The sequence below is a fragment of the Polypterus senegalus genome, chromosome 12, assembly GCF_016835505.1.
Source record: "Polypterus senegalus isolate Bchr_013 chromosome 12, ASM1683550v1, whole genome shotgun sequence".
NCBI classification, from domain to species: domain Eukaryota; kingdom Metazoa; phylum Chordata; class Cladistia; order Polypteriformes; family Polypteridae; genus Polypterus; species Polypterus senegalus.
In genome coordinates this window covers 88,887,097-88,907,867 of record NC_053165.1, presented here as the reverse complement: position 1 = coordinate 88,907,867, position 20,771 = coordinate 88,887,097, and the positions used below count along the sequence as shown (strand labels likewise).

Genomic DNA, 20,771 nt, shown 5'->3' with positions numbered 1-20,771 from the left:
GGAGCTGAATTTATGATATACAGTAAATAGAACTTGCTGTAACCAAAGTCATCCCAACTGTAGTGTTGCAGTACTTCTAAGTATTATAAAAATAGAGTTCTGCCAAGTATTAACATGTGAACAGCACTAAGGTTTGTGTTACTGCAGGCAGCTCTGATGTGTACACCTCTATAACCACATTGGTGTCACTAGAGTTACTGAACAGCTGTAACAACAGGCAGATGCCAGGTACCACAAACCAGCAGGGGTCCATTTACTGAATCTCTTATTTGTCATTTGCTATTACAGTGATATGAAAAAAGTAGGCCTATTTACTCCTTTCCTCGTTAATCTGTTTTTGCAGAGTTGTGACCCTAAATGCTTTCAGGTTTTCAATCTATTGGATAAAAAAGCACCTGAGTGAACAAATAACACATTTTTCACTTGTGTCATTTATTTGAATGAACAAATTTATTCAGCACCAACTTGCCTTTTGTGAAAGTGTATTTATTTACCCCGTCACAATTTTTGTTTGTCAACTTTAGCTGCAATGACTGCAACAGAGTATAAAAGCATCTATTTCCTTGAAACCATTTTCTTTATTACATGTGGGTATCCAGACAGTATTTGGCACGTGGCAGTTGTGAACTCTGGATCGTGGGCCATCACTTCAAAGAGCATATTCATACTTTATTGGTTTAATTATGATATTTTACCTAACATACATGTATTTAGGATGTTAGAGAAAATTGAAAAACTCAACGAGACAATGTTCAAACACCACATAAGCCATGATTATGCCAGGTTCTTTGGATTGTAAAACAGCAGCAGCAAGCACAGCACCACCACATGGTGCATACAGTGGTGTGAAATACTATTTGCCCCCTTCCTGATTTCTTATTCTTTTGCATGTTTGTCACACAAAATGTTTCTGATCATCAAACACATTTAACCATTAGTCAAATATAACACAAGTAAACACAAAATGCAGTTTTAAATGATGGTTTTATTATTTAGGGAGAAAAAATCCAAACCTACATGGCCCTGTGTGAAAAAGTAATTGCCCGCTGAACCTAATAACTGGTTGGGCCACCCTTAGCAGCAATAACTGCAATCAAGCGTTTGCGATAACTTGCAATGAGTCTCTTACAGCGCTCTGGAGGAATTTTGGCCCACTCATCTTTGCAGAATTGTTGTAATTCAGCTTTATTTGAGGGTTTTCTAGCATGAACCGCCTTTTTAAGGTCATGCCATAGCATCTCAATTGGATTCAGGTCAGGACTTTGACTAGGCCACTCCAAAGTCTTCATTTTGTTTTCTTCAGCCATTCAGAGGTGGATTTGCTGGTGTGTTTTGGGTCATTGTCCTGTTGCAGCACCCAAGATCGCTTCAGCTTGAGTTGACGAACAGATGGCTGGACATTCTCCTTCAGGATTTTTGGTAGACAGTAGAATTCATGGTTCCATCTATCACAGCAAGCCTTCCAGGTCCTGAAGCAGCAAAACAACCCCAGACCATCACACTACCACCACCATATTTTACTGTTGGTATGATGTTCTTTTTCTGAAATGCTGTGTTCCTTTTACGCCAGATGTAACAGGACATTTGCCTTCCAAAAATTCAACTTTTGTCTCATCAGTCCACAAGGTATTTTCCCAAAAGTCTTGGCAATCATTGAGATGTTTCTTAGCAAAATTGAGACGAGCCCTAATGTTCTTTTGCTTAACAGTGGTTTGCGTCTTGGAAATCTGCCATGCAGGCCATTTTGCCCAGTCTCTTTCTTATGGTGGAGTCGTGAACACTGACCTTAATGGAGGCAAGTGAGGCCTGCAGTTCTTTAGACGTTGTCCTGGGGTCTTTGTGACCTCTCGGATGAGTCGTCTCTGCGCTCTTGGGGTAATTTTGGTCGGCCGGCCACTCCTGGGAAGGTTCACCACTGTTCCATGTTTTTGCCATTTGTGGATAATGGCTCTCACTGTGGTTCGCTGGAGTCCCAAAGCTTTAGAAATGGCTTTATAACCTTTACCAGACTGATAGATCTCAATTACTTCTGTTCTCATTTGTTCCTGAATTTCTTTGGATCTTGGCATGATGTCTAGCTTTTGAGGTGCTTTTGGTCTACTTCTCTGTGTCAGGCAGCTCCTATTTAAGTGATTTCTTGATTGAAACAGGTGTGGCAGTAATCAGGCCTGGGGGTGGCTACGGAAATTGAACTCAGGTGTGATACACCACAGTTAGGTTATTTTTAACAAGGGGCAATTACTTTTTCACACAGGGCCATGTAGGTTTGGATTTTTTTCTCCCTAAATAATAAAAACCATCATTTAAAAACTGCATTTTGTGTTTACTTGTGTTATATTTGACTAATGGTTAAATGTGTTTGATGATCAGAAACATTTTGTGTGACAAACATGCAAAAGAATAAGAAATCAGGAAGGGGGCAAATAGTTTTTCACACCACTGTAATTGAAGAATAACATTTAAAAATGTTGATTTACAGTATTTGCCGTGTGGGTTTCCTCCCACAGTCCAAAGACATGCAGGTTAGGTTCATTGGAGATCCTAAATTTTTCCTAGTGTGTGCTTGGTGTGTATGTGTGTCCTGCAGTGGGCTGGCGCCCTGCCCGGGGTTTGTTCCTGCCTTGCGCCCTGTGTTGGCTGGGATTGGCTCCAGCGGACCCCTGTGACCCTGTGTTAGGATATAGTGGGTTGGATAATGGATGGATGGATTTATTTGTCCATCCATGCATGCTTTAGTTAATGCCATTGTTCAAAAAGCATTTCCTTTCAGTCAGCCAATGTTTCCTCCAATAAACTTGGAAAGCAGTAAGTCTCAATGTAAGTTGTATAGTGTTTATTATCCTGTCATTGCAAAACAGATCCATTATTCTTAACCTGAGTATTATAAATAGCCAGTTTTGGATATGAGGCTGCAACCATTCCTCAATGAGATGCTATTATATTTCAGGGCAAATGTCAGTCCAGGCCCATTAAGTTGTTTGGAGATCACTATCAACTTGGCAGTGGGTCTCTGGAATGTTGGAGGACATCCGTACAAAACACGAGGCTAAGGTATCTTAGCTGGCAACTTTTAAAATAGAATCCTAATACTGTATGGCGAATGCTACCTATACTTTTTATTTCATTATTACCACTACGCTTCTTTTAACTTCACCTGTTTGTTGTCAGGTGCAAATTTTGTAATCGATATTTAACCCACTTGCTATTCTCCAAATGACTTGAAATCTTGCACACTTACTCTCTTCCTATGATAATACATGAATCAATAATCCGTTTCACTAACTGATCAATTAATCCATATTAAGAAATGAAATTTTCATATGAGGAATAGTTCAAGATTTCACCAATAGATGATGCTAGTAACGGATAGAAATATTAAAAGAAGTGTTAAAATATTGATTACAAAATTATACTAAAACAAACCCAAGACTAAAAAGTTGAAAATAATACAGTATATATAAAAAATACTTTTTTAAAAACCACTCTTATATTAAGTTAGAAAGTGTACTAAAAAGTAAAAAAATAAGTCTGTCATACATCACTCATAAAATAAAAGCATGAGCGCTTTTCATCAATCAATAAAATCTTAGCAAAGGTTTACTTTTTAGTACACTTTTTAACTTAATATAAGCGTGGTTTTTAAAAAGTATTTATATATAGATATAGATATACAGTACAGGCCAAAAGTTTGGACACACCTCCTTATTCAATGTGTTTTCTTTATTTTCATGACCATTTACAGCACTCCATCACTCTCCTTCTTGGTCAGATAGCCCTTACACAGCCTGGAGGTGTGTTTGGGGTCATTGTCCTGTTGAAAAATAAATAATCGTCCAACTAACCTGACTTCTGCACAACACAACTGCTGGTCCCAACCCCATTGATAAAGCAAGAAATTCCACTAAATAACCCTGAGAAGGCACACCTGTGAAGTGAAAACCATTTCAGGTGACTACCTGTTGAAGCTCATCGAGAGAATGCCAAGAGTGCGCACAGAAGTAATCAGATATATATATATAAGTATTTTCTTTGTCTTGGTTAGGGTAATTGACATGTTAGAAGCTGTGAACTACCAGAGGGTTTTCTGATAATAAATTAATTGGTCATCCGTCAATTGTTTTTGTGCCACATCTCTGAGATGTAGGAGGGAATTGAGAAGTTGGATAAAAGTTATGCAATTCAATCAATCAACACTTGGAAACCTTCTACAGTCCTTAATGATTGTAAAGAATAATTTATAAACATAATTATCTTTTGAAGTTTCATCCAGACAAGTGATAAACACAGAATTCTACTGTGAATTAGCTTAGCTACATCATGTGAAAATACACCTCATTGTTTCAGAACTAAAACAACAAATACAAGCTGTTACAGATATTTTAATTTTAATAATTTGTTGCTGCTTTTTGCAAAGTATTGCTGTCTGGCAGAATATGTATGATTCAGGAAATTCAAATGTTTTTGAATTTTATTTTGACATGAAAAGACACTTTTATTGATTAGTTGATTATAGAATGTAATTTATTAATATAATATATTAACAGAATGTATCTTAAAATTATTAAGTCAGTCTCCGTCTTCTACAACACCTTTCAAAGAGCTCATTATCTTTGTTCAAAGGAATATTAATTTACAATTAGCACTGCCATCACTATTTAGTGTGTAAGGCACACCATAATAGTCTTTGGGTTACTGTGTTCTGTTGGTTCTGTTAGTGCATATGTGTATTATACATTCAATTCAATTCAGCCACTTTTTAGGGACACCTGTCTAGGAGACAGGAACCCTTTTTAAATGCAGCACAACCTGAAATTTTTCAGGCAGAATTTAACAAGGTGCTGGAAAGATTTATTGGGAATTTTGGTTCTTGCTGACTTTATCTCACACAATTCCTGAAAGGTTTCTGCCACATTTTCAAACTATGAATTTCCCATTTTACCTCATTCCAACAATCCTCCATTGCAGTGGTTCTCATAGTGTAGTCCACAGACTACCAGTGCTACTCTAGTATAAGTCAAGTGGTCCGCAAGATGACAATCATAAGGGTAAAGTGACTTTTAATTTGCTCTAGATAACACATTAACTTATGTACTCACATAAACCACTTGACTTGATATTATTTTAAATCTGATTTATTTTTTTTCCAGGCTAACACCTATGAGAAGTATTGGCCTTTTTATCAAAAGCATGGTGGAGAGAGATTCCCAGAAGAGCATGTGAAGAAGGCAGTATCTGAAATTGAGGAAATGTGCAATATTCTTCGCTTAGAAGGTGTTACGGTTAGAAGGCCAGAGCCTATTGACTGGTCACTTGAATACAAAACTCCAGATTTCATGTCTACAGGTATGTAACAAAAAAGTTTTGGTTTTGTATTAAAGTCTGTATACAGAATCATTCCTGTCAAATATGACCTAAGAACGTCAATATCTTTGAGTAGGATGGCCGCCACTTTGTATTTTCTGTTTTCTTAATTTATTATTTTCCAAATCCAGTGCCTCAGGGAGTCAGAGCGGGTGGCCAGTCCTGTGTGGGGCCATAGTTATTCACACGTTCAAACTCCCTCACATGCTCTAACTCTCTGTCTTTTTGTCCCTTAAATCTTAGTTGCACTACCTGTTTTCTAGGGAATCATCTCAGCCTGGTAGCCATGAAAAATGCCTACACAGCCAGAACTGACAATTCTACAAAGAAGAGTTATTTTTATTAATTTCACCCTTTCTGTTGTCAGTAAAAGAATCCAAAACACTGTCTATGAAAATTGCGCTGTCATCCATTTCATTCCAGGTCAGAGTGCCTTGAAAGTAGAATTCTAATATATTATTGTAATAAGTAGTCCTAGTCTGTGAAATCACAGTCACTTATTTGTGCCACCCAGTAAAAGACCAAATGATGCCAAAATACATATGACAAAAAACTTTTATGGAAGAAAACACAAAATAGGGGCAATTATATTGCATAAACTGAGGAGGAGGAGGTTGGGAGCATGCGCTGATAGAGCACTGCTGCACCCACCACACCACCTGGATTGGGACCAGAGTGCAGCGGGTGACCCCTCATCCCCACACTGGAACAGTGTGAGGTTTTATTTTTACAGTGGCTGGAGTACCAGTCCTACCACCAATGCCCAAGTTTTCCCTGTAAGTTGGAGGACCTGCTTGTAGGGCTGGAAACAGATTAACATCATACCTCAATCATAACCCAACATAATAAACAGAAAAGGATCAAAATCATATCGCTATGGTATGTATCAATATTACTACACTGTATTAGTATATAATAGTATACATGTGAGTATACTACTGCTATGAGTACTAGTAGTGAGAAAAATGCTCTAAATGTAAAGAATAATTATTAGTAGTAGTAATATTAATACTAACACTATAACTGGTCAGCACCAAGTTAAGCAAGTATAGTTGAAATGTGATATTAAGGGCTTCTAAATGTAATTAATTTATGAAAACTGTTCAGTTGTGCATTCTCTTGATTTTTAATTTTGTTTGTGGCATCTTCACGTTATAATTTTCAGACAATGATATGGATTTCCTTTTTCCAAAAAAAGTGCAGTTTCAGAGAATATCACTTTGGTTAATCAAAAACAGCCAAGTAAATATTTCTTATGCTGTCGGTGCAGATTGAAGAGTGTTGACAGCACACTACAGGCCAGTTTTCTTTGGCAGATTAGATAAGATTTAGGACTGTGGAGTATCCTAAGGGATAAAGTGTTGTATACATTTCTTTGTGTGACTCTGAATTGCATTAAGCAAGTGTAAGAATGGATTAATAGGAAACCAGTAAGAAGGGACACCACCACATTAAGGATGTGATGGGAGGATTTAAGTCTAACATCCTCATTAGTGAGCCTTGTCATGAAGTGCTTTAGAAGTCAGTCACTTTTACATTTTTATTTGGAAAATGGTTCAAAGTAATCAGTCTTTGCTTTATGTAGGACCTTAAGTCACATGCACTATTATACATATACACCAATTTTTAAAATGAGGAGTGGTTAAAGCCCTTTGTATTAACGTTAATTGTCTTTCTTTTCCTTCTGTATGTTCACAAGCAACACCTGGATTCATTCTAAATTAAGAACATTACGATAATTGATCTCTGCATCAGTAACATCTCACAATTAAGCTTCTGTTCTTGAGCTCCATAGCTTCTCTCAAATGGTATTGAGCTGGAAATTGCACTGTAATCTGGTATGTTGACAGCTGTTCACTGTTCCATGAGGGCAGATCCAAATTTTTGAATTTCAGTGTAAGCGCAGCTGTTGGCTAGCTATCATTGTCACTGTAGTCTCTAAGCTAAACTGCTGCTTTCATAGCCTGCTGTTACATATTCGTCAAAGGACTGGCTGCATGACCCATTTGGCAAGGACTTTTTCTTCTGAATGTGTTTCTGGCAGGTTTAGATCCCTGGTGTACCTGTAGATAAGTAGTACTGGACTGCATTGTGGTCCAATTGTCTTCTTGATGATGTCATTTTCTTCATGAGCCACACAAATCAATTTAATAACTGATTTTGCAAGGATGTATTTTTAATATTTTCCATGATTTTTTTTAAATATTTTTTTTAAGGAATGTATGCAGCCATGCCTCGAGATATTCTACTTGTAGTTGGCAATGAAATTATTGAGGCGCCAATGGCTTGGAGAGCTCGCTTCTTTGAATATAGAGCTTACCGACCTCTGATTAAGGAGTATTTCAAATATGGGGCCAAATGGACAACTGCCCCAAAGCCAACTATGGCAGATGACCTTTATGACCAGGTGAGATTTACAGATCTGAACACTTATAGATAAGGTGTACTAGGAAGGGACATTCTGTTAGTGACTCTTCACACCTGGAATAGTGTCAAGTGGATCAAAAGTTTCAAAATGGTGTGTTCCTTAAATGTAAATAACACAGAGGGTCTGAACACAGGGAGAATACGAAGTAAAACGGAGCAGAAACAAAACCCTGATACCTCTTTGCAAGTACACATTTAAAATTTGATTGCTGAATTTGGTTGCTTGTCCTCTTGTCCACCGCGAAAATACCACCAAGTACACATTCATTCTACTATTTCTGTCACTCCCCCCTCTCTTTCTCTTGGCACTACACTGGTCTCTTCTTCATACCAGCACACCATTACCCCAACTTTCCTCCTGACTGTAGTGATCAAGAGTTATACCACCTTTTGGGGAAAAAAGACTCCAGGCTTGAAATCCCTTTAGTGGCATTATTTCTGTCTAGTGAACATGAGGTCGTGAACCCTCTCAGCATTCTCTGGTCTCATTCTCTCCTTAAATATACTGTTAAAAACATTTAAAGGCACACTTTTTAATGAGAGTATAGCATCAAGTCAGTGAAACTTGTGGGCTATTGATTTGGTCAGTTAAGTAGCAGAGGGGCTTGTTCATCAGTTTCAGCTGCTTTGGTGCACTAGAGGGGCAGCAATGAGATGACCCCCAAACAGGAATGAATGGTTTAACAGGTGGAGGGAGGCCACTGACATTTTTTCCCTCCTCATCTGTTTTGTCACAATAGTTTTGAATTTTGCTACAGTCAGTGTCGCTACTGGTAGCATGAGGCGATACCTGGACCCTACAGAGGTGGCACAGGTAGTCCAACTTCTCCAGGATGGCAGGCACATCAATACGTGCCATTGCCAGATGGTTTGCTGTGTGTCCCAGCACAGTATGAAGGGCATGGAGGAGATTCCAGGAGACAGGCAGTTACTTTAGGAGAGCTAGACAGGGCCCCTCGTAGAAGGTCCTTAACCCATCAGCAGGACTGACTGATATCTGCTCCTTTGGGCAAGGAGGAACAGGATGAGCACTAGCAGAGCCTGCAAAATGACCTCCAGCAGGCAGGCAGGCCACTGGCGTGGATGTCTCTGACCAAACAATCAGAAACAGACTTCATGAGGGTGGCCTGAGGGCCTGATGTCCTCTAGTGGGCCCTGTGCTCACTGCCCAGCACTGGAACTCAATTGGCATTTGCCATTGAATGCCAAAATAGGCAGGTCCAACACTGGCACCCTGTGCTTTTCACAGATGAGAGCAGGTTCACCCTGAGCACACATGACAGATGTGAAAGGGTCTGGAGAAGCCGTGGAGAACATTATGCTGCCTGTAACATTGTTCAGCATGACTGGTTTGGTGGTGGGTCAGTGATGGTATATCTGGGGAGGCATATCCATGGAGGGACACACAGACCTCTACAGGCTAGACGACACCTTGACTGCCATTAGGTATTGGGATGAAATTCTTGGAGCCATTGTGCTGGTGCGGTGGGTCCTGGTGCACGACAATGCCTGGCCTCATGTGGTGAGAGTATGCAGGCATGTATTTGAGGATGAAGGAATTGATACCGTTGACTGGCCCCCATGCTCACTCGCATGACCTCAATCCAACAGAACAACTCTGGGTGGGACTTTATGTTTCGGTCCATCCGATGCCGCCAGGTTACACCTCAGACTGTCCAGGAGCTCAGTGATGCCCTGGTCCAGATCTGGGAGAAGATCCCCCAGGACACCATCCGTCGTCTCAGTAGGACGTTGTCAGACATGCATACAAGCATGTGGAGGGGGCGGCATATTTACTACTGAGTATGATTTGGAGTTGCTGCAATGAAATTTCAGCCAAATGGACGAGCCTGCCTGCCACATCATTTTTTCACAATTTAATTTTCAGGGTGTCTTTGAATTCAGCCCTCTGTAGGTTGATCATTCTCATTTCCATCACACAATGTGCCATCCTTTCATTCCTCACACATCACCATATCAGTCCATATCTGTAGAGATAGCCAGCAGGACTTTTTTCTCCCCATTGAGATCTGATGTGTTTTCAAAGTGTTCCTTTCATTTTTTTGAGCAGTTTAATATGGTTCTATAGGCCTAGAATGACTTTCCTGGGGATACCTTGGAAGGATGTACTTGTCCTACAGACGCCCAATTGCTTTCTTTTCTCAGTGTTGATCTTTATTCGCCCTAAAGGTGTCACACTGGACTTTTCCCAGCCCCCTTGTCAATATGGTGGTACAATTGTCTCTGGTAGCCCCCCTTCACCAGAACTTGACGATAAGTGTAAGAAAGACCTGGACATGATAGTAAATTCAACATCTTCCACAGCCACTAGGTCTGAATTTTAAATAAGCATCAGTAGAATGATGTTGAACAAGCTGGAGTAGTGATCTATAAACAACTACTTTACTTTACTTTCACTCTGCTTATCCTGGTGAGGGTCATGGCCCTAATTTGCTGAGATGGACAAACCTGATCCTATGTAACCTCTTTCATTTCCTCCAGAGATATAATCCTTCTAGCTTGTCTGTGTAACACATTGAAGATTATGTGAGCCAGCCTTCCTCTTCAACACTTGGAATCCTGGTGGAGACCAGTCCCATTAGAATTTAGGCTTTTCTGAGCACACTTAGTGTTATATGACGCTACCTAATACAGTGTCCACTCAAACCAGTTCAGTATTTGCAAAGCACACTGGCATGTTGCTCATATAAGCTACTGTATCTCAAACAGTTTATGTGTACTCTGTAAATGGATATGAATAAAGCTATTAGCTCAATAAAAAAATGTAATATTCACCTTATGATGGCCATTAAGTATTTCTGTAACCATTTAAATAATTCATGAGTATCTTGAGGCTCCTTCACTTTGTTTTTGTTGTAGGCAGACATTTTGTTCTTCTGCTTTGTATTGTAATAGTGTTTTCGGTTTCTGTGTGTTTCCTTCTTCTTGTCTCTTACTTTGTCAGATTGTAAACACAATTCACAAAACAGAAACCAATCTTTATGAACTTAACAATTTGCTTTAATCTTTCAGGAATATCCCATCCGTACAGTGGAAGACAGACATAAGTTGGCTGCACAGGGGAAGTTTGTCACCACTGAGTTTGAGCCATGCTTTGATGCTGCTGATTTTATTCGGGCCGGGAGAGACATTTTTGTACAAAGGAGCCAGGCAAGTCTTTATATAGCAGAGCAAGTGAGGTACATTTACTGGGCTGTTATTTTACTGATGGACTTAAAGTCCTATCTTGTGACAAGAGGAAGGGTAATACCAGATGTGTCCAAATTGGTCAGTTATTTGATAAAATGTAGAAGGGAGGTACAGTATATAGAAAAGGTGTGTAAAATACATTGTGAATTAAAGAAAACAAAGACCCTCCTCCCAATTTAAGGCTGCTTCAAATGTTGTTGAACGCCTAACTATTAAGTTGGCTTGCTCAGTTAACTACCTTTTAAAACTACTGTAAAACATTCCTTATCTACCCTCCTACCTCTCTCAACACTGGCCTTTTCCTCCAAGCCTGTTAACTTTAACTTCACACTGTTCTGCCAACTTCAGGCTCCCCAGTGTCTTCTAGCATGAAGTGATTTTAAACTTCATTCTGGAGTCATTTCCAGCAAAGCCCTGAATTCACAGATTGGCATTTGGGGCTGCACAACTGTTTTTTCTTACAAGGATACCAGGCTAGAGCATCATCTGGTAGCTCCTGCACTCCAGGGCAACCCCTGAGCCTCAAGTTGTCCTTAACTGGTAATCCTGTTGGCTTTCAAGCTACCCACTCTTTTAAAAGGACAATGTGATCTCATATGTTCTTACACTGGGAAAATGAATCCTGTAATTGTGAAGATGATGTTCCAATCTCTTATCTTCTCTACCTGTCCCCAGTTTGTCTCTAAAGACAAGGTTAGGCACCCCTGAGGGCAGCTGGGCTAATATGATTTTCCCGCTTTCTGTTGCCTTTACATGGCACCCAGCATACACACAGGGAGTGTCGCACTGTATCCCATTAATATTACTGGGAGAGAAGAAAGGATTCTGTTCATACAGTTTGTATGCCTGAGATGGAGAGATAGCCCTGGTGATGTTACCAGAGTTGTCCTGTCTCGTACCAAAGTTAATCATTGGGGAAGAATTAGTGTCTGACGTGTGGCATTTAAGGACTGTATCATTTCTCATCTTTAGCAGTGATACGGTTGTGTGGACGAGAGTGAAAAATAACATAAATGTGGTAAAGTTGGTCAAAACCCAAAGGGTCTTCAAGTTCAAACTATAAATATAAAGCAATGATTTAATTAAAATTAAAACAACAATGGTCAATGTTAAAAGAGAGAGAGCTGATTTAGCCTAAGCATGTCAATATCTTCGAGTAGGATGGCTGCCACTTTGTAGTTTTTGTTTTTTTAATTTATTATTTTCCAAATCCAGTGCCTCAGGAGTCAGAGCGGGTGGCCAGTCCTGTGTAGGGCTATTGCAGGCCATAGCTATTCACACGTTCAAACTCCCTCACATGCTTTAACTCTCTGTCTTTTTGTCCCTTAAATCTTAGTTGCACTACCTGTTTTCTAGGGAATCATCTCACCCTGGTAGCCATGAAAAATGCCTACACAGTCAGAACTGACTATTCTACAAAGAAGAGTTATTTTTGTTAATTTCACCCTTTCTGTTATAAGTAAAAGCACAACTTTCATAGACAGTGTTTTGGATTCTGTCATCCGTTTCATTCTAGGTCAGAGTGCCTTGAAAGTAGAATTCTAATATATTATTGTAATAAGTAGGGATAGTCGCAGCCTGTCTTCTCCTAGTCTGTGAAATCACAGTCATTTATTTGTGCCACCCAGTACAAAACCAAATGATTCCAAAATACATATGACAAAAAACTTTTATTGAAGAAAATACAAAATAGGGACAATTATATTGCATAAACTGAGGAGGAGGAGGTTGGGCGCATGCGCCGATAGAGCACTGCTGCACCCACCACACCTACTGGATTGGTACCTGAGTGCAGCGGGTGATACCTCTGCAATTAAAAAATGTTTAGATTCTGTTGGCGTCAACTTGGGAAGACCACATGAACCTTAGCTTAGTGTACAATTGTTGTTGCACTCCTGACTTAAACAACAAATAACACAATGAATAAATTAATGGCGCTGCTTATAAGATACTCATTGCTATACTTCTTAGACGTGCATCTGTCTGTCTTCCTGTACAAGCAGTTTATGTTTTTCTGATCTTCCATTAAATTAATAATAATAATACAGTACATTTTATATTTATAGCGCCTTTCCCATGCTGAAGGCACTTACAGAATATAAGAAAGAATGGCTGGGTATACAGTATATAGCATTGTACAAACCAAATAAATAAAGAAGATTAAGACAGTAAATTCAGAGAAAAGCCTAACAGACAACACAATTGATGGTCTGCACACACACACAGGTTACATGAGCATCTTGACATGAAGGTAAACTGAGAGAAGGGTAATAAAGTCAAGCAGAACTAAAAGCCTTCCTGAACAGATGAGTTTTGAGTTGTTTTTTAACAGAATTCATGGAGTCGGCTGACCTGATTAATTTCGGTAGGTCATTCCAGAGTCTGGGCGCTAAACAGCTGAAGGCCCTGCTGTCACCCATGGAGTGTAGATTAGTGTGGGGCACAACAAGATTACCAGAATCAGAGGACCTTATTGGGGCGGTCAGGCACACAGTGATGGAGAAGGTCACTGATGTAGTTTGGTGCGAGGTTATTTAAGGCTTTGTAGGTTATTAGTGGAATTTTATATTTGATTCTGTAAGACATAGGGAGCCAGTGAAGGCAGAGCAGGATGGGTGTGATGTGCTCGCTGCTGCTGGTTCGAGTAAGGACTCTTGCAGCCGAGTTTTGAATAAGCTGGAGCTGTGATATAAGATTAGAAGGGGCACCTGCCAGCAGCGATTTACAATAATTGATGTGGGATGTGATAAAAGCAGGGACAAGTTTCTCAGCATTAGAAAAGGAGTGGAAAGTGTGAACACGGGATATGTTACAGAGGTGAAAGTAAGAAAATTTCTTAATGTGATTTATGTGGGCGGAATAAGAGAGAGAGGAATCAAAAATGACACCAAGATTCTTTGCCGTAGAGGCAGGTCTGATGAGATCACCGCCAAGATGTTTTGGGAAGGAGCTCATTTTATTAATTAGCCATGCAGTGCCTAATTTTCTAAATAAAAGTCAAATGGATTACAAGTATTCCATGTCAATATGTAGTGGATTTGCCACCAGCCACCTTTGAATTTACTATTGTGACAAACTTCAAATGGTGCCTTAGTATTTTACTTGGGAGCGTCATTATAAGATAGATCAAAGCAAATTGCCTTTATTTTAGGCAAAATTGGGTAGATTGTTAATCCCAAGGAAATTTGTTTTCATTAGGAAAGTATTAAACATAAAATATTACACAGTTACAAACAAATAAGCCAAGACACAAAAAGTAACAACCAGTTTTATTGTATATGCACACACAGTCAAGATTTGTACAAGGAAGAATAATTACCTTTAATAGTACACAATAAATCAGAATGCAGCAGCATCCCTACAATTAACAGAATTTCAAATGCTTATAGCCTTGGAAATAAGAGAGTTTCAATTTTGTTGCTCTTTATCCTTGGGAACCCAAATCTTGGACTGGTTAGTATGTTGTGTAGCACAGTTAGGTAAAAGGTTTGTGGCCAAGTGAGCTTTACACAATTACAGGGTCACGTGCCAGTTTGTTCACTCCGTTCAAAAGGTACCCAGAAGGTCCAGTGGGAGATCCTGCTCAAAACCCATGTTGAATGCAGGAGATGGATGTTAGGATATGCAGCAAAGTCCCAGATTTATGAAAGCCTGACAGTATACATTTTTGTTTTTATACAGGTTACAAACTACATGGGCATCGAATGGATGCGTAGGCACCTTGCCCCAGATTACAGAATTCATATCATTTCTTTCAAAGACCCTAATCCAATGCACATTGATGCCACTTTTAACATTATCGGGCCTGGACTGGTACTTTCCAACCCAGATCGCCCGTGTCATCAGGTAAGAGATTCTGCATCTTCTAAAAATCAGATGAACTTTATAATATATGGTATGGGAAGGGAAGAGATAGGCGTTTGTAATTTAATAATTTAATTCAAAATAAAGCCTTCCATCTTTGTTCTGTCTGTCTAATACCAGATCGCTCTTTAACTGACTGTGCAGTCTTTTCTTTACCTTTAAACACCACACTGTATGTCTCCTATCTTCTATGTCAGGTGCTTCATATTTGCCCTCTTTGCCAGTAAGCCTTTGCCCACCAATTGCATGCCTATTTCTAGACTGAACTGGTATGCAGCAGGGAACAACCTTTTTAAGCCAGTTCCAGCTTTCTCACAGGGGCACTGTGAATCACTTGCAGACTCCCAAGAGTGTCAGTGCTTGGACCAGTGCGCAGATGACCTCGTGCATATATTTTAAAGGACAGTTGCTTCTTTCTAGCCACCGACTCTCAACAATTAGAAGCAGAGTGAAATCTTTCCAAAATATTGGTCCTCTGCTGCCCTCTGCTGACTTAGAGGAGCAACATCAGCTTTATGCTTGTCACCTGAAGTTTTCTCTCCGATTTTGGTGCCTCATTAGTTTCCCTTCAGGAGTACCTTATAGACAAAAACGTTTCTCACTGCCTTTGATGGCCCACATTTACCCAATGTAGTTCGTAGTGTAGTTTTCAGTTACCAGTGTATGGTGGGTCTCTCAGTGATTTAATTATGCTTGGTCTTTCCCAGTCCAATAGTTTCTTGGTGTCCTTTCAACACGCTTGTAGAGCTACAAATTAAACACATTAATGCCCATTAAAGTGTGTCATTCAAATTTGACATTTTCTAAAGAAAGTTATAAAAGTTTTGCTACTTTTTTAGCAACAGTAAATTATGACATTTTGGCAGTCTGTTTTGGCCACTCAGTACTATATATTCATTTCTTTCTGTTGAACCAAACAGTGTTGAATTGGTAAGGGTTGCTGCTCTTCAACACCAAGAACCTGTGTTTGATCAAATTTTCTGTATGTCTTAGTGGGCTTTCAAGAGGCATTTCCCCCAATATCTCAAAGATGTGCTAATAAGGATAACTGATAGCTCTAAATAAGTCTGGTATGCGTGAGTTTGTGCACCAGTGAATGTAGTTTATGCCAGCTTGGCATGGTTATTGCCTTACATATCAAGACTGCAAAAACAGATTTTGATTTAATGTGTCACCCACACATTGTCAGACATGTTGTATTTGACTAAGCGCTTTCAGAAAATCAAATCAATTCTTAGTCCACCTGTATGTAAAGTTGATCTTCAAAAAATATTTAAAACTACAAAACTTTTAAAACCTATTCATTTTGATGTTCTCTGCTGCTTCTTGAGGCATCTTCACATAAAATAATAAATTGCTGCATGTCTTGTTTTCAGATTGAGATGTTCAAGAAAGCTGGCTGGACTGTGATCCGTCCTCCAATACCTCTGATTCCAGATGGTGAGTTGTTATTTGTATTATATGCTGCAGTAACTTTTGTGATTTTCTGTGCCATGTTCTACAAATGTGCAAAACTTGTCAAAATGTTCAAAATAACTGGATCTATTAATGTTGTTTATTCAGCTGCATCAGTTCTCACAGGCAGAATTAAATGCACAGCAGAATTATGGTGGCATTTATAAATATGAAGTACTGGTAGACTAAGTAAGTCTGTGTAGTTTGCTGTTCAGTAAACAGGCCATGTGCTAGCATATACTATTAAAAATAACTTCTTTACTGTGCATTATTAAAAATTTATATTTTTTGGGCATTACCATACCATGCAACTATTACAATGGGGCACATCAAAGTCAAACTATGATGGCCTTGAATGTCTAGGAACAAAAGCAGCCTAAAGAACCCTTCTTTTATTAAATAATGTCCATTCAAAACACTATTTACAATACTGGATAAAAGGCCATCTAAAAGAAATAAATCTCTCCTAACTGGTTTACGATGTGACCCGGTTTATACCGTTTTTGTTAAAACAGTACATAAAAATAGCAGTTTTTTCCTGGTAATTGTTTATTGGTAATCCATCTTTCTATAACATACCTACTGTCTTTCTTATCCAATATTTGAAGTAATGACTTTATTGTCTATATATTGTGTCTTTCGTCTATCTATCTCAGTCTGTTTAGGCTGAATTTAAAGACCTAACGACCTAATCTCTTTCAATATTCTCCAGTCACAATATGTAATTGGAATTTGGTGATTTCAAGTGTAAGCAATTCATTTTCTTAATGATATTTGTTTCTTGGTACAAACCCTTACACAATTAATTTTGTTGAAATGCTGTCTATTTCCCAATCCACATTTTCACTGAGAAATCTCCCCTTTTAGGAAAAAATATTAGAAGTATTGTGCACCACAGAAAAACATGAAATTTTAATATTTTTTCCCTTTGATTCATTAGTCCCACTTAGCTTTGTAGGTTCTGGAAAACAGAAACTCTCATCTACAGCCACAGTAGGGTGGATAAACAGGTGAGAGTGAGGAGTTGGGGTTGGAAATTCCCTGAACTAATTTCTTATGATGAGGAAACTTGGCCAGCTAGCCTAGAAGCTCATATCCTTGTGCTCAGATCCCATCAGGGTGTGAAGGAGTTGTTATAGGATGCCTAAAATGGGTTCTTATTTAAAAATGTTTAAGTAATACTGTACTAACTTCATTAAACACATTTGTTCTTTCTCAGTCTAGAACCAGAAAAATCCACAAAGTGCTTGATTATACTTTTGTAAAAAAAACATTTCAATAAACTTGGACATTTTACATACAGGTCATTTTAAAAAGCACTCAACATTACATTACAATACCAAGTAAGAAGACACATGACTGTAAATAAGTGAATGGTGTGGGAGGGGGGGCAAAATTACTGCACAGTACCTGCTGTTGGAGTCATGATTGTATAAATAAAGAAACAGCTACTTGCTTACTTCCAGTGTGCTGTTCATGAATTACAATTTTAAAAAAGTGTTTTAGAGAAATATATCAATGTTCTTTTACCTATTTAAGACAATTCAGGGGTGTGGGAGCTGCAGCTTACACTGAAAGCGTCGTGATCCAGGTAGGGTCCACTGTGTGTATACTGTATGTATAAATGTTTATACATGTATGTACAGTCATATGAAAAAGTTTGGGAACCCCTCTTAATTCTTGGGATTTTTGTTTATCATTGGCTGAGCTTTCAAAGTAGCAACTTCCTTTTAATATCGGACATGCCTTATGGAAACAGTAGGATTTCAGTAGTGACATTAAGTTTATTGGATTAACAGAAAATATGCAATTTGCATCACAAAATTAGACAGGTGCATAAATGTGGGCTCCCCAACAGAGATACAACATCAATACTTAGTTGAGCCTCCTTTTGCAAATCTAACAGCCTGTAGACACCTCTTATAGCCTTTGACGAGTGTCTGGATTCAGGATGGAGGTATTGTTGACCATTCTTCATACAAAATCTCTCCAGTTCAGTTGAAATTGATGGCTGCCGAGCATGGACAGCCCGCTACAAATCATCCCATAGATTTTTGATGATATTCAAGTCAGGGGACTGTGACGGCCATTCCAGAACATTGTACTTCTCCCTCTGCACGAATGCCTTTGTGGATTTCCAGCTGTGTTTTAGGTCATTGTCTTGTTGGAATATCCAAACCCTGCGTAACTTCAACTTTGTGACTGATGCTTGAACATTATCCTGAAGAATTTTTTGATATTTGGTTGAATTCATCCGACCCTCGACGTTAATAAGGGCCCCAGTCCCTGAACTGGCCACACAGCCCCACAGCATGATGGAACCTCCACCAAATTTGACAGGAGGTAGCAGGTGTTTCTCTTGGAATGCGGTGTTGTTCTTCCGCCATGCAAAGCGCTTTTTGTTCTGACCAAATAACTCAATTTTTGTCTCCTCAGTCCAAAGCACTTTGTTCCAAAATGAATCTGACTTGTCTAAATGAGCATTTGCATACAACAAGTGACTCTGTTTGTGGTGTGAGTGCAGAAAGGGCTTCTTTCTCATCACCCTGCCATACAGATGTTCTTTGTGCAAATTGTGCTGAATTGTAGAATGATGTACAGATACACCATCTGCAGCGAGATGTTCTTAAAGGTCTCTGCAGGTGATCTGTGGGTTGTCTGTAACCATTCTCACAATCCTGCTCATATGCCACTCATGTATTTTTCTTGGCCTGCCAGACCTGCTGGATTTAACAGCAACTGTGCCTGTGGCCTTCCATTTCCTGATTCCATTCCTTACAGTTGAAACTGACAGTTTAAACCTCTGAGATGGCTTTTTGTAGCCTTCCCCTAAACCAGGAGACTGAACAATCTTTGTTTTTAGATCTTTTGAGAGTTGCTTTGAGGATCCCATGCTGTCTGTCACTCTTCAGACGAGAGTCAAAGGGAAGCACAACTTGCTATTGACCACCTTAAATACCTTTTACCACTCATGATTGGACACTCCTGTCTATGAAGTTCAAGGCTTAACGAGCTCATCCAACCAAGTTGGTGTTGCAAGTAATCAGCATTGAGCAATGACAGGCATTCAAATCATCAAAATGACAAGGGGACCCACATTTTTGCATAGCCAGTTTTTCACATTTGTTGTAATTTCATACAACTAAATACTGCTTCACTAAAAATATTTGTTTGGAAAACACCCCAGTACTCCGATGTTCCCAGGAAATGAAATGAGACATACCACTGTTATCTTTTTTGTTGAAAGGAGAGTAAATTATTAGGCAGGCTGAGAGGGGTTCCCAAACTTTTTCATATGACTGTATTGTGTGTATGTGTGTGTAGGCTCCAGCTTCCCCATGTCCCTGCTCAGGATAAAGTGGGCTTTGAAAAATGCACCATAAATACAGTATATAGATTTAAATGGCGGCATATTTTTGGTAAAAGACTTTGTTATTAAAGGGGAGGAGAATAATGAAAAAATGAGCAAGTACTGTGATTTAACAACAATGCACATCTTTTAAAGTTATAAAACACTGTGTTTCTGAAGTTACATACAACCAGGACATTTAATTAAACAAGAAATTAAATTCAAGGTTGGCAGATGCCTCTGGTTATGTAAATATTTAGAGCACCATCCTGTGATGACACCCCATGTTTCAAAACTCAGTACCGGGGATTTTAATCTGTTCAGATTTTACTGCTGCCTTATTGTGTTGTCTTCCACCTGTGCACTTTTCACAAAACCTGGAAGTGCTTCTTAATGTTACTGTGAACAAGCATCTCTATAAATACAGCACCTGAATAAAGGGATGTTAGGGAGTTATTCATGACAGGTGGCACAATATACCGTAATGCAAAAACTAAATTAAAATTTGTGATTAACTTTACCTCTTTTCTTTATCCTTCGCACACAGATCACCCACTGTGGATGTCTTCTAAGTGGCTGTCAATGAATGTCTTGATGTTGGATGACAAACGTGTTATGGTAGATGCCAATGAAACCAGCATTCAGAAAGTGTTTGAACAGCTAGGTGAGCTTTTGCCCTTTTTGTTTATTAAATTCCCTCCCTTGTACTGCTTTAATTATTTTTAGGGTGCCCTCTTTGTGGATTTACTTCTGTTGTCCATACAAAATAGAGAACAGTACATAGTAGTGAAAAGTAATGACAGTCCACATCGCTAACCTGAAAAATGAAGCTAATTACCAAGGCCATATGTGAAGCTCACAAGAGATATTTTCACTATACAGATGACCAGCATCTGTCTGAATTTATTAAGCTCTAATGTGTTCAAATGAAACAGTAAAGAAACAAACACAAAATATGCAGAAAGTTAATATGCCAGAGATTCCAGAAATATATAAATAGAGACAATGGTTTAAAAATAGATAGCAGAAAACATCAATAGGTGGGCTTTGGTAATTCTGAAATATGTTAATAAAAAAAAAGTTGACAGTTTAGGTGGACTTTGGC

At 38.9% G+C, this 20,771-nt stretch overlaps 1 protein-coding gene and 1 long non-coding RNA gene across 3 annotated transcripts in view; one reads left to right on the top strand and one right to left on the bottom strand.

Annotated features, from left to right (window-relative positions):
• Positions 1-20,771, top strand: part of gatm (glycine amidinotransferase (L-arginine:glycine amidinotransferase)) — a 30,383-nt gene that overhangs the window by 5,842 nt on the left and 3,770 nt on the right. Inside the window, exons 3-8 of the mRNA XM_039772812.1 lie at positions 5,148-5,343; positions 7,578-7,768; positions 10,822-10,959; positions 14,680-14,844; positions 16,239-16,302; positions 20,214-20,330. Of these exons, the coding sequence (XP_039628746.1) occupies positions 5,148-5,343; positions 7,578-7,768; positions 10,822-10,959; positions 14,680-14,844; positions 16,239-16,302; positions 20,214-20,330 (871 nt within the window). The remainder of the gene's footprint in view (positions 1-5,147; positions 5,344-7,577; positions 7,769-10,821; positions 10,960-14,679; positions 14,845-16,238; positions 16,303-20,213; positions 20,331-20,771) is intronic.
• Positions 14,852-20,771, bottom strand: part of LOC120541313 — a 64,484-nt gene continuing 58,564 nt past the window's right edge. For both annotated transcript variants that reach the window (XR_005635984.1, XR_005635985.1), the window contains exon 3: positions 14,852-15,609. This is a non-coding gene — a long non-coding RNA (uncharacterized LOC120541313). The remainder of the gene's footprint in view (positions 15,610-20,771) is intronic.